Source organism: Pagrus pagrus, assembly GCF_965226575.1.
Source record: "Pagrus pagrus genome assembly, chromosome: 2".
In the NCBI taxonomy this organism is placed as follows: domain Eukaryota; kingdom Metazoa; phylum Chordata; class Actinopteri; order Spariformes; family Sparidae; genus Pagrus; species Pagrus pagrus.
The window spans coordinates 12,255,217-12,268,782 of NC_140186.1; the positions used below are offsets into that span (position 1 = coordinate 12,255,217).

Below are 13,566 nucleotides of genomic sequence, written 5' to 3' on the forward strand. Positions count from 1 at the left end.
AACGGGAATGACCTACTTTGTCACTGAACATTTTGCGGGAACAATTTACGACTTTAAAAATGTTTCCTTGTTTTCTTCATTGAAAAAGGATTTCAATCGAAATGTATCTGCTGTTTTAAAGCACCATATTAACTTATAAGAGACAGGCTGGACCAATAGATCTATACCTCTGTCAAGACAGCCACTTTTTTACTACAGTCACCCTTTGTTACAACACCAGTAAGATAAACTTAGGGGATTGACCTTGCTCATGCAGCCCGCCCAGAGATACAGAAGCAAAATTGTTCCAAAAATCAGGAACTAAACACTAAACAGACAGCTAGAATCTGAAAACAGAGCATCCACACACCCCCTATCATAGCTCTGCTATTACACAGCCATAAAAGAGATGTTTCATATGATAGTTTGGTTGAATGCAACCAGCAAGGAGAAAAAAAAAGGTCATATTTTTGCTTTGATGTGCAGTCTATGTCACATTACTCTTCCCCAGCTCCCGGTGTGTATTAATCAACTCAGCTGAACGGTAGGCACTTCCTCTGTCAAATTAAAGCAGCATCAAAGCACTTTCAAGTCCACACAAATAGATTCAAACACCTAGTTTATTTTTTTCCCGGACGATCCTTTTAAAGGCTTTTTGTTCTGTTGCTCACATAAGTATGTAATATCTCATTTAATTAGCAATGTAAGCCCTCTGACAAACAGGCATATGGTCCTCGCTCTCCCACGGCCTTGGCCAAGGAATGAATATGCATATCCAGGGACCTCAGAAGCTTGTTACCCTGGAATGAATTCTACACAAGCCTAATCCCTGATCTATTATTTACCCCTTGACCAAACATGCAAGTGGGGCTTCCAGACGCTTGACTTGATAGAAATGACTGCCCTGGGATTCAGCTGCCTCTCTCACCCCAGTGGAGGAGTCAGGCTGAGGCAGGCAGTCACTCTGAGGAGCGCGGTACGTCTCTCTTTCTGCTCCACTCTATCCTCACACACACGCATTTAACGCACGCACACGCACGCACACAGCCCTCCCTCCTTCAAACTCTTCACTCTTGAGATGTCTCAGTCAAATGTTGAGCAAATCCTCGTAAAAAAAACAAGCAGCACAATGAAACTTTAATGAGCGCGCCCACTTCTGAGGGATCTGAGGGACACAACTTAGGAAATCAGTGTCACATCCCCGCAGCACGCAGAAACAAACCATAAGCTGCTGCCTCAGACACGTGTGTGTGTGTGTGTGTGCGCGCGAGAGAGAGAGGCGTGCGTGAGCTGTACCCGCGAGGTCAGAGAAAGTGGGGGAGAAAAAAAAGTGAGAGTTTGCTCAGGATAAATGAAATGCACGATACTCATTCAAAAAAAAAAAAAAAAAAAAGTTAGTGCTGCGTTAAAATAATCAGGAACATTCGTGTTTGTTTCGTGTTATTGATCGCCTGTTTGGCTCCGCTGGATTGATTTTCTCACAGGTGATATTGTTTAATTCATCGCTTATTATCTGTGCTGAAATACAGATGAATGTGACAATACATCTGCGCTTAATTCACACAGAGGGGGGAAAAATATATATATATGAAAAGATTCACTCCTGCGTCTCATCGCTGCCTCTAACGCGCCGATTTCTCATCTCGAGGCTTTTTCGTCCATTTTTCGTCGCGCACAGATGTGACTCGTCCGCCCTGACTCACTCAACTCTCAGGACGCACAGTCACTCGGGTTACAGTCACACACACGGCGTGTTAAAACACTGGTCTGAATTCACCCGACACAACACAGCAGCCACCTTCTCTCCAGCCCCGGACCGTCCGCAGCTCTCCTCGGCGCACTGCGCTGACTCTGCAGAAGGAAATCATCGGGGGAGTGTAAGAAGAAGGCGTTTTTTTTTTCTCTCTTCTTTTTTTTTTGTGTGCGATTTTCTCAAGGTAGGACAAGCAGCTACAACTCAGCTTCTGGCTGTCAGCGATCCCCCACTGTCTCCTTGACTTGTTAAGTTTACGCTTTGGGGAAAAGGAAGAGGGGGACAGCGTGTCGTGGTCGTGCGTTCCTCTCCGCGTTCCCAAAACGTCTTGACGCGCGTTTTTTCACAGAGGCATCCCGGACACAAGAGGTGGTCGGGATAAAAAAAAAAAAAAAAAAAAGAAAAGAAAGAGAGGCTGTTTTCTCGTGTTGTGCCTAAAAAACTGTCATAAACGCCGATGAGAAGTTTGTGAAAGGCGCACCGACAGCGATTCACCTCAGACAGCGTGCTGCATTGAAGAGGAGAAAGTTCCCCACTTGAGGGCGAAATCAGACTTTTTTGAGGACGCCAAGTTTGAGAAGTGCCAGGAGCCCCGGGGTCTGTCTGATACAACATGCAGCAATGGTAAATATACATTTTCAGCTTGTGCTTGCTTTAGTAAATCAGACGAAACACACAAATCTACCCTAAAATATGGACTTGCTAACTTTTCACAACTTCTGCGCCGGTGTGTCATCAGAACTCACCAGAGCGGATAGAAAGTTCACCAAGAAACTTTCCTGAGTATTTTAAATTCAACACTTGTTTCTGGTTCCTGTGAATCGTCCGCTGGGTTTGTTAATATGCCGGCATTATTAAGAAAAATGAATTTCATCTGCTTGTTTTATTTTTGTTTTGTTTATCCTTTTCTTTGTTTTCTCCTCCATCTTTGTCGTACAACAGCAATAATAATCATTGTAGGAATTGCAAAGCCGTGTTCAGTAACTGATCTGTGACGTCCGACGTGCAGAAAATACTTCACTTAATATAGTTTTATAGTTTTCGTCACGCCTTTAAAGTCTCACTCATTTCTCTGCTCCCCAAAGACAAATTAAAGACTTTTCTTTGACGTCTTCAAGGAGAAATCGTTGACTGTGAAGAACTGTTCAATTTATTTTGCTGAATCACATATTTGTGTTGAAAGACACTTTATACAACCTGTAGATTTGGGCCTGCATATTTACAAACTCATGCAAACCAGCAAATGCTACAATTCAGTGGGATTTAGTGCAGCGTCTTCAGGTGGCAAACACACACAAACGAGGCTGATGAAAAAAGAAAGGGTTATGGGTGTTCGCTTAAATAAATGTGAGCAGACTTCATTTCATAGCTGGCAGCAACATTTCTCAAGTTATTTTTTCAGGCCTAAATTCCCTCTGCTGAAACTCCTGCCTCACCTTTCTGCAGATTTCCTCCTTCTTTATTTATTTTTTTCCTTTTTTATTGATTTCTTGACATATTCTTTTTCTCGTTTCAGTTGATTTTCTTTGTGGAAGTTTTTTTTTTATTTTCGTCAGAATTGCTCTGTTTGCCCGTGTTACACTTCAATGCAAACACAAGCTTCAGGTGATTTTTTTTAATAGTTGCTTTTAACAATGCTGGTAACTGGAGCTGTAATGCGACAACGTCAGAGATTTAATTTTTGCCTCAGTGCCTGTTAATGACTCTAAAGGAAAACTCGGGGAGCTCGTGGCCAACCTGTGACAGCGAAACACAGGCAGAAGCACACGGAGGCATTTCATGTCAGCGTAAGACATTTCAGCGTGGACATCTCTGAGTACTTCGGGAGACAGGCGAGAAGGAAGGGAGAGGGCTCGAAAGAGTGAAACAGTGAGAGAGAGATTGAGATGAATGGCCTCACTTAAAAGCACCACAATAGTACCTTCACACTTTCATCAGTGGGATGTGTGTGAGATTAATGCCTAGCACTGTGTTTTGGCCCTGGTCTGAGTGTGTGTCAGGGATGTTTCATGAGCCTGAGCTGGTGCTGCAACTACACCGAAGAATGCCAATTTACATTCCTGGAGTGTCATTTCATTACTTTTATCTCCATGCTGCTTTCTCTCCGCCGGACCGGTCAGGGATCTGTGCAATTCAAAATTTCCTTTGAGTTAAAAATGCCGGTAGTCCTTCCCGTCTCTTGTGTTATACACGTATTACATTCTCAGAGTCAGAGAAAGAGAAGAAAATCATAACAGCAGAACATATACAGAGAAAACAAAAACAACAACAACAAAAAGGCTGGACAACAAAACTCCACATAAAATAATGTGAGGTAAATATCCTCGCTACAGACGCCCCCGGCTCATCCTGTAGCACTGCTTACGTGAGGTTAAAGAAAAAGTTAAAGTTGTCAGCGAGGCTGCAGCTAGGTCGTGATTCCTCTGGGTCTGTGGGAATCAGAGTGGGGGAGAGTGTGTGAGAGTGTGTGTGTGCGGGGTGGGAGCCACTGGTTAGTCGGTTCAATAATCTGCTGGACAGGTAGGCCTGTGACGCCCCCCTTAGAGAGGCTGCTAATGAAGAGAAAGGCTGCTTAGTGGTGCTCTGCTCTGACCCCACCAACCCTCCCTGTCCCCCCTGCTGGCTTCCTCTGATTACTGCTCACATCGAGAACTCTTTCCTCCTCTTCTCCCTCCACTCCATCCTCTCTCTGTTCGCTCTGGTTTTCTTGCTTTCTCACCGCCTGCCTCTTTATGTGGAGAGAATGGGTGCTAAGTGTGTAAAGGGTCTTTTGATAACCCATGTATATATTTTCTGCTCTGGGTTCTTGCTTCTTTTCATGTGTGCACTTAATTATTTTCATATTTGATGTGATTAATCTGAGATAGGCTCTATTTGACCTTCACGTTCCTGCCTATTTTCCACACAGTTGTAGTCGTGACAGTGCTGCACTCTAATGTTAAGATGTGTTGTTTCACCGTGGACATTAGAAAGCGGTGTTCCTATCTCTCCCCTCTTCTCTGCAGATGATACTCATCAACGTTTCTGCAACAGTCTCGCAGTGTTTTTATTTATCCAGGAGTGGGTCATTGCTGCACAGACATGGCTCTCCTCCTCTCCATCTGTCCTCAGCCCCAATAATCTCTTGAGTGACTGATAGTGTGTCTTGGCAGTGACAGAAAAGGTAATATTTTGAGAGGGGGGAGCGGGGGTCGTACACCTAGTGGTGGCTCGAGATGAAAATCTTTGAACAAGACACTGTAACCTGAGTTGCAGGCTCCAGCGAATAAACAGAGACACTGTGAAATGTTAAAACAAATTGGATCGCGGGACTCCTAATTTAATAAAGAGCACAGCATGAGACACACTTGATTTAAAACAATACACATATAGTAGACATAATTACATTTTTGTACCTCAGCACACAAAGTAAGAAACTAAATCTTCACACACTTGCGCTCATGAAAACTCTCTAATATCCTCAGAACACATTGTGAAATTTGGTCTGTGTTCTTGTGATTCTTAAGTTTTTAAAAAAGAGAAGTAAATAGCCGTAATGAATAGGGTTAACAGCTGTTATGACATGAGCATTTAAGATGTGTTTAGTCTTGTACAGATATCTCTAAGAGTTTTTAATCTGCTAAATGATAGTGATATTGTCTCGGCGGTGAGAAGGTAGATCACACTCGGTGATGGCGAGTTAATCAGATTAAAATCAGACTCAGCGCTGCGAGCTGTGTTTAAACTGTAAACTGATACTTGTACTTACATGCGTTAAATTTTTTTGTGCCATTTTTTTTTTTCCCTCTACAGGCTTCATTTCGCATGCTAATCCAAACACGATCGTATTCCTAAAGGAAGGAATCAGGAAAACTTTGGTCTTAGTACATGAACACACCCAGTGTGTGCAGAAGCCACACACTCCCTCGGCCTCTATTTGTTTAAAGTGAGAAATGATAGAACACATTTTGCACAACTCGGCCTTTAGAAATACACCCCTGCTGCATTTTTCCCTCCTCCCAGACACAGTCATGATTCTTACATTTTCAGCTGTAATTTGGGGTGGCCTTAATTAATTCTGTCCAGAACTAATTACCGGCAACTGTGTAAAATAAACACTTCAGTGTCACTGGGTGGCAACTGTCCGATCGGAGGGGAAATTACATTTCACTTGTAATCCATACGTTCTTCAGCAGGGCTACAATATAATTCATGTCGACACTATAGAAATACCAGAGACGCTGGACCTGCGTAACGAACAGGAGTATAGTTGTAACCAAATGGCTCAGTTGGGAGGTATAGGGTTATGTGGTATAATTTATATTTTATAGCTCCCTCCTGCACTGACTGCACTCCAGAATAAAGTTGTTCGATTTTGTTCCATGAACAGTGAGTGAGAAAATCTGGGATTTCACTTGTGATGGAAACTCCAGACACCACTTTGTTCCTTGCTTTCTTCTTGTATTTTTTATTTTCCTGTTGAGTCTCATTTCTTGCTTTGAGATAAAAAAGATGCCAAACTGCTGCTGTTTCTATATATTTTGTATATGTGGATGTTTGTTTGTGTGACTGTTTGCATTTAAATTTTTATAATTTTTTTTTACTTGTGGGTGTGTGCATTAGTGGGCCATGCCCCAGTGACTCAAAAGGCATGGAAAGATATCCTCAGGCCATACAGAGTGATTTGATTAAAAGAGAATAATTTGCCCTAAAGGTGTCTTTTCTCTTCCCTCCAAAAAAGCTGGTGGAAGAAATCTGATATGACAAGATAAGTGGTGGCTCATGAAAAATTCCTGAGGACTGAGACGTAGCACGTTGACTTTGGAATTATTGCCCAGAGTGTTTAGTTCCTTGCTAGTAACTGTGCCTGACAATTATATTTTTACCTGAATGGTCTTTGAAATGATTCCCCGGGTTCTCAATCCAGATTTCTCTCGTTTAAAACCTGTTTATGTCCAAAAGAAGGACAAAGTAAACTCCACACTTCATTCCAGACATTTTCTTCTCCAGACAGCACCACATCTACCACAGTGCCAGTTCAATAAGAAAAATATTCATGGTGGCTTGAGGAACCATCAAAGTAGTTTTGAAGGGCTGAAGTGTTCAAGCCCAGTCGCCAGAATTAAATGTTGGCAGTTAACGTTGTTGCAAACTATGTTCAAATTTGTACATATTATACGTACCATATTGATATTTCTAGAATACGTGTCATATCACGTTTACATTACATGATTATGACCTGACATTCATACCGGGAGGTGGAGGGGATGGTGTTGGAGTTAGACGGAAGGTTACCAAGCCAATGACCACAGTTCAAGACCTATAGGGTTGCCCATTTACTCTGGCGGGGCAGGACTCTGACTTTTCATGTACAGTTTGGGCCAGTCTGGATAACCTCTTCTCTATAACCCTAGTAATGGTTGCCTATACAGATGCTTTACCGTAGCCCAGTTTCCACCTTCTTCCATCAAGCATGGCAACATGTGAGATGATTACCTGCGATTGAATATCTATCAGTGCTTCCCTTCTTCCACTTGTCTCGACATGGCGGCAGGTGATACATAATGGGCAGACGTTGGAGACAATAATGTCTGCCCTCCATCCCTCTTCCAACAACAGACATCAGTTAGAAGGGAGACACTTTCCTGATCTTCCACCTGTAACCTATGAGCAGACAAACAGTTCCACAGATGTCATCAGCTTCCCCATACCTCTATCCAGCTCTCTACACCATCCTGACTCCAGCATGTTGGATGGTTTTAAGATGGCAATGTTGAAGGTCCAAGCAATCAGTGTCCTTGTACTTTTAGGCTGAGAGATGCAAACAGGACGTGTGGAAAGCCAGAGACTTACAGGCAGTTGAGGCGGACTGGACCTTCGTCGTATGATCGCACCTTGGTTGGGTTATGGCAAGAAGACTACTAGGTTTAGGAAACATCATGGCTTGACTTAAAATAGCTACGTTACTTGTATAACTTCAGTTATGAATCAATCTACGCTTCTTGAGTTAAAATGACTCAACAATTGACCAAATACAAACAGCAGTCTCCTAGGTTTAAACACTTTAAACTACTTTACCTGATTTCCTCCTTTGCTCCCGTAATAATTACTGCATCCAGTAGAGGTCGCTGCCTAACAAGAAGCGTAAATATTTGTCGTAATTAGTTGCATTCACAGTCGACTTATATGGACAATTTTATGATAAGGAAGACATGCTCCTGTAGCCGGCAGAAGTTAAGACATGGACATTTGTCTTGAACTAGATGAGGAACATTCTTTGGTCCAGGTGCTGAGTACCATACATGCTTTGTGCTCCGTCACCCTCCCAATCCTTCATTTCTGTGATTGTCACAGGTGGTGTGGCAATCAATGCCCTTCCTTGAATTGCAGCTATTTAGGTTAAGGTCAGTCTCCATTACCTTGCCTTCTCCGTCATGCTGCAGTTGCTGCTTAAGGTCATAACTTTGCTACCTGTTGGTGTTATATCATACAGTAAAGCATTTCGGTTAGCTCCCTTTTTAACAATATAGTCCATTACAGAGCAGCTCCTGTGTGAAAGAGAGATCCACTGAATTGTTGTAACTTAGTTCATTGTGCACAGGTGGAACCCTCAAACCTTGTTAACGTGCGTCTCCATGAGTTTCTGCCTTTGTGAATGCTGAATAGCCATTTAAACAGTCAGTGCCAGGAAGTGTTGGTGAGTCTGTCCTGAATGGCAAAAGCATTACATGAAAATTTCATTATGCTACTTTACAGGAGTGATTTGGCAAGCTTAAAGAGCCCATTAGCGAGCTCTACATTTGCTCATAGAACAAGGGTTACAGTGTGTTACCTTTATTTCATCCCAAACAAATATTCTTGAAATATGCATGCTTTTCTTAAAGCATAGCATAGATGTTTATGTTGACTTTCTGCCTTTGAGTTAGCCAAGTGTTTTGCTGCAAGAAGATGCTTGAATGTCCTATACCCAAGATTTGAGTGTTGGCTGCAATGTCCGTCATAGTTTGGTACAAAATACTTTTAAGGCTAAGTGAGTGAACATGGGGACACTCACACTGCAAATTCATAGACGTGTCACGCTTTAGTAATGCAAATCTAGCCTGAATATTATAAACATAATGTGACATTGTTTACTTAGCTGATATCATATGTCCCATTTGACTTCCACAAGGACAAACCTATTTTCTATTTTTGGACTGGTAAAAATGAATAGATACTGTCCAATGAAGCTATTTTTTTAGAGCAGCAATTCAACACAAATGGCGTAATGAGCCCCTCCGCAAATGTTCATGGAGGACTTTTTAAATTTATGGTACGTACTGTAGATTAAATGTGTTTACACTTTCATTTTGTTACAACATAACAGACAGAGAAAATAAGATCCTTATTCCAGATATGTACACATTGTGTAATAAATCCAACCAATTTAAAATATATTGCATTCATTCATATTAATTATTTGTTAAATCAGTGTTCCACGTTACAATCTTTGTTGGCTACACAGTCACAAAGGCGGAAGACAGAGGCTTAATCAATCACTCAAGATGTATGCAAGTGCTCAGTGACTGGGTTTGTTTCTGTTTGACAGTTTTAGTGTTCTCAAAATAAATTATTGCCCTTCCCTGGGACATTTTAAAGCTGAATTAATGTTTTGATGTACAAAACGTACTTGAAGACAGTTGTTTGGATTTTCTTGTAAGAGCTATATAGTTAGTAAATCGTATTTTGATTTAGGCTGTATATTCTTTGTATTTCTTACAGGCATTTTAGTTGTTTTTTTTAGTTATCCATCTCGCTCACATCTGACTGAACAGATTTAACTGGCCCTATACCTGTGACCAAAAAACACATATGGAGGGCTGAAGCTGATGCTTGTAACACGCTGCTCATGCAACACCTCTTGTGTAGACACGGTGTAAGTTTGGGTAGCTCCGCATGAAACAGATGTTATTTGGCAAATGGTATGGTTGTACAGTGTTAGGTCTTCCATAAGTTATGCAACTTTTTAACGATCGTGGCATGGTAATTTGAACACTACCATGACGATACAGCACATGGTACTGGGAGAAAATGTGACCAAGTTATAGCCCTGCCCCAGTCTCACAGCTGTATGAAGCCAGCTGGCCCGTCTCTAGCAGGATCGGAGAGCATTTTTTCCTGGCCAACAGGTCGACCAGCCCGGTATAAAAACTCCTGTTAGTTTAAATAGCTGGTTGACTGCTGATAGACAGCATTCATTTACATGTTCTTTTGAGTCATAGAGAGAAGTAGTTAAGACTGTCGGCCCTTTTTTGTTATTGTTGTGAATTTGTCTACATGTTAGGAAAATACAAATATAACAATACAGCAGCAACAGTTTATGAAACATACAGTAGTAAACAGGTCTGGTCTATACAGTTTATGCATCTCAGATTTATTTTACTTCGAACTTTGTCCTTTCCATGTGAGATGACAGCTTTGACTATATTATTCTATAGAAATTCTGACTCAGATTAGTTGTATCATTTTGTCTTTTCCTGCATGAATGCAGTCGTCACCTGTTCACCTCACATCTGGCTCTTGTTGAGCTTTCAGGTTGGGGAGTGAGTATTTGAGCATGAGTAACATTAATCTGTGTGTTCATGTCAGTATATAGTAACCAATGTGTAAATCCCATATATGGTAGGGCAATAGGGAGCAGTAGTCACCTTGGTTTTTCTATACTTTACTTTCATCAAGTTTTATCTGACTATGATTTTTATTTGAACATATGGATAATGTTTGAAAGACACTTGTAACCTTGGGGAATGAATGGATAATCTAGCCTCAATCACCCAGTGTTGCTGCAGAGTTCAGACTCTTTATTCTTGTATGAATGTCATTGATTTTGGATATTGCTTTTTAAAAAGTCAGAGAAGGAATTCAGGGCATTGTGTTTGCATTTAATAACGTGTGGAATGTGTGCATACATCAAAGAGACTGTCTTCCTGAATGCATCAGTTTCAGTAAATGCCCCGAAAGGACATTCATTTATAAAGCAACTATGATGGCCGAATTTTTACAATGTTGATAGCATATGCAACGAAACAATGGCAAACTTCTCTGCATTTCGTCTGTACCCAGAGCTGGCAGCTCTTTTGTGCCCAAAAATCTGACAAATGAAGCAAAACACATCATCTGGTGGGGTGATAAATGAACTACAGCTTGTACTTACGCATTTTTGCATTCATGGACACAAAGACTATAGTTAGATCTCAAGAGAGAGCATGGCCCCTCTCTCTCTTTAGGATCGAGTGAGGGGCGTCTCATCAGACTCATATCACACTGTACACAAGGCAGCGCTGATCAAATATGAACCACAATCCTGTTCATTGTCTGTTTCTCACCTAAAATGTTTCCAGAAACATATTGAAGTGTTATGCTTAGATGTAAAATGATACCATTTGTGGGGCGCCACAGTAGCTCGAATCCGACCTGTGGCCCTTCGCTGTATGTAAAAATATAAGCGTCTTTCCACTGCATAGACAGCCCAGTTTTATTCCATTCCAGCTGTGAAATACTTCTTCAAAGGAGACATATTATACTCATTTTCAGGTTCATAATTTTATTTGGGTTACTGCTGGAATAGGTTTACACGCTTTAGTGCTTAAGCAGCACTGTATTCCCCTTATTTTCTGAGATGCTCTGTTTTAGCTCCTGTCTCTTTAACACGCCCCTCCAAAATACCCAGTCTGCTCTGATTGGTCAGCTCACACACATCTGAGCCAGCACAGCTCACTGTGTCTCCGGTTGGCTTAGCATCCAGTTAGCTTCACTTCTACAGTGAATGTAGGCATATAGCATGCAAATGTGTGACATGGTGACATAGTGTGATGTCAAGAAGTCATGAAATTAAAGGCGTGACCACTGATGAGCCGTTTCAGGCACCTCAGGAGCAGTGTTTTCTGTGGGAGAGAGGAACTGTTCCCGTATAGCTTTCAAGCCCTTTTACATGCTCAAGAACGGATATAAAACACTGAAGGAAAGGGAAAAAAACGAAAAAGCATGATAGGTCTCCTTTAAGTTCGAGTAACAAAGCCCTCTACTGGCCACAGTAATAATGACTCTTGCCAGTCGGAAGCAAAGAAGAAAGTTGGGTCTTTTTGAAGACACATATGGAGGAGGTCATGGTGGTTTACACGGGAGACTGAGGTTCAATTCCTGTCTCTAACCGACAGTCAACATTGGTTTCTTTTAACTAGGACAAACCCAAACCACGATGTAAGTTCTAAGTACCCGTTTTAAAGCAAACCATGCTCTAACCAAGTTGTGTTTCTGTCTAAACCTAACCAAACCTTAGCCAAACTGTTGTCACATCATAAAATCTTTTTTTACAAATCACATCTGGACAAATGTGATTTGTAATGGTTATGGAAGGCACTGACTGCTGAAACAACGCTTGTACGCTGGTAATGTGATGGTAATGTTGGTCAAACTTCATGCCCTTACTGAGAGCCAGTGAGGTCTGCCTTGTAACCACTTCAAACTGTTGTAGCTATGGAGCTAACCATGGCCACTACACACCTGCAACCAACCACTCAAGATAGTTAGAATCTACACTCATGTTGTTCGCAGCGGGTCTATACCTCGTGGTTTGGCAGGAACACATGGTTTAACTCTGTAGAACTGATTTGATGTAATCTAATAGAAACTTCCTACTCTGGTCTGATGCCACATATTAAACCTGACCGTGACATTTACGTCACTATCCCCAAGGGATATGCAAGTTTTAATTGATTATGCTTTGTCTATTGACTGCACTGTGCCGTGCAATTCATCAGCACACACCTGGATGACATGCTAGAAGTTCACCCTATGATTGTTGGTGACAAAGTTGCTATTTATGGTGGTAATCATAGTAATTAAGCAGTCGAAGGATGAAGGGATTTTGTGTGTTTGTTTTGCGTCTTAGTTAACTTTTCCTGTTTGAGGGGAAACCTAATGCTCGTAAACTGGGCGCGAAGGGCACATCTGTATGTGTGTGCGGCTGTGCCTGCATCTGTGGCTGTGTATGTTTTTGGAGCTGAGGGTTAATCTGCTGACAGGTAGTGTGTCAGGAGGGGGACAGTGGCGCTTTTGAGACAGACACAAGAGACGAGTCTCAGAGAGCGGGAGAGAGAAAGAGGGCCTCTTTCATGTGACTCCGCATTCCACCAAGGCACAGGCAGGCAGAGGCACAAGACGAGACATGCGTCCCCCCTCGTCACTCCCTCTGCCTCCTCCCCCACTGCACCCGCTCTCTCGCCCTCGCCTCCCCATCCAGCCTCCACCCCTCCCCTCTGCCGGTGACCTTAACATTTATCAAAGAACCCCATGCTGGAATTCCTCTTCAGCATCTGTGTCCTGGTGTGAGAGTCAGACACACACACACATGTGCGACACACACACATAAAAGTGCACACACACACACAACTTGCTGCAGAACAATCTGTTTTGAATATGGTGGCACTGTGGAGGTGCTGTCCTTGTTGTTCCCTGAGCTTAGGAGGCTGGCCTCGAGACACTCACACACAGCGATGTGGATACATGCTTGCACACACACATTCTCTCCTCCTTCTTGTTTCTTTATTGTACCTCCTGTCACTTTGTCCTATTCATTTAACCTTTCATTAGAGCCAGCAGACAGCCCTGTGTGTGTCTGCACAGCTTCAGGAACAATGCCAAAAAAGCCCCACTGTCACAGTTATTAGATTCCTCCGGCCCCCTTTTACCCCGGCAACTCAATATTGAGAGAGGGAGAGAGTGAAGGAGGGAGGCAGGATGAGGGAGCGGGGGAGACAGAGAGGAAAAGGGAGTGCATGCTTGATGCTGCCACCCAACTCCTATGGTGAAGGATC

At 42.4% G+C, this 13,566-nt stretch overlaps 1 protein-coding gene across 1 annotated transcript in view; it reads left to right on the top strand.

The window, feature by feature from the left end:
- Nucleotides 1–1,935: 1,935 nt before the first annotated feature.
- bnc2 (basonuclin zinc finger protein 2) overlaps nt 1,936–13,566 on the top strand; it is a 165,690-nt gene continuing 154,059 nt past the window's right edge. Inside the window, exon 1 of the mRNA XM_084344180.1 lies at nt 1,936–2,356. Within this exon, the coding sequence (XP_084200306.1) occupies nt 2,354–2,356 (3 nt within the window). The 5' untranslated portion in view covers nt 1,936–2,353. The remainder of the gene's footprint in view (nt 2,357–13,566) is intronic.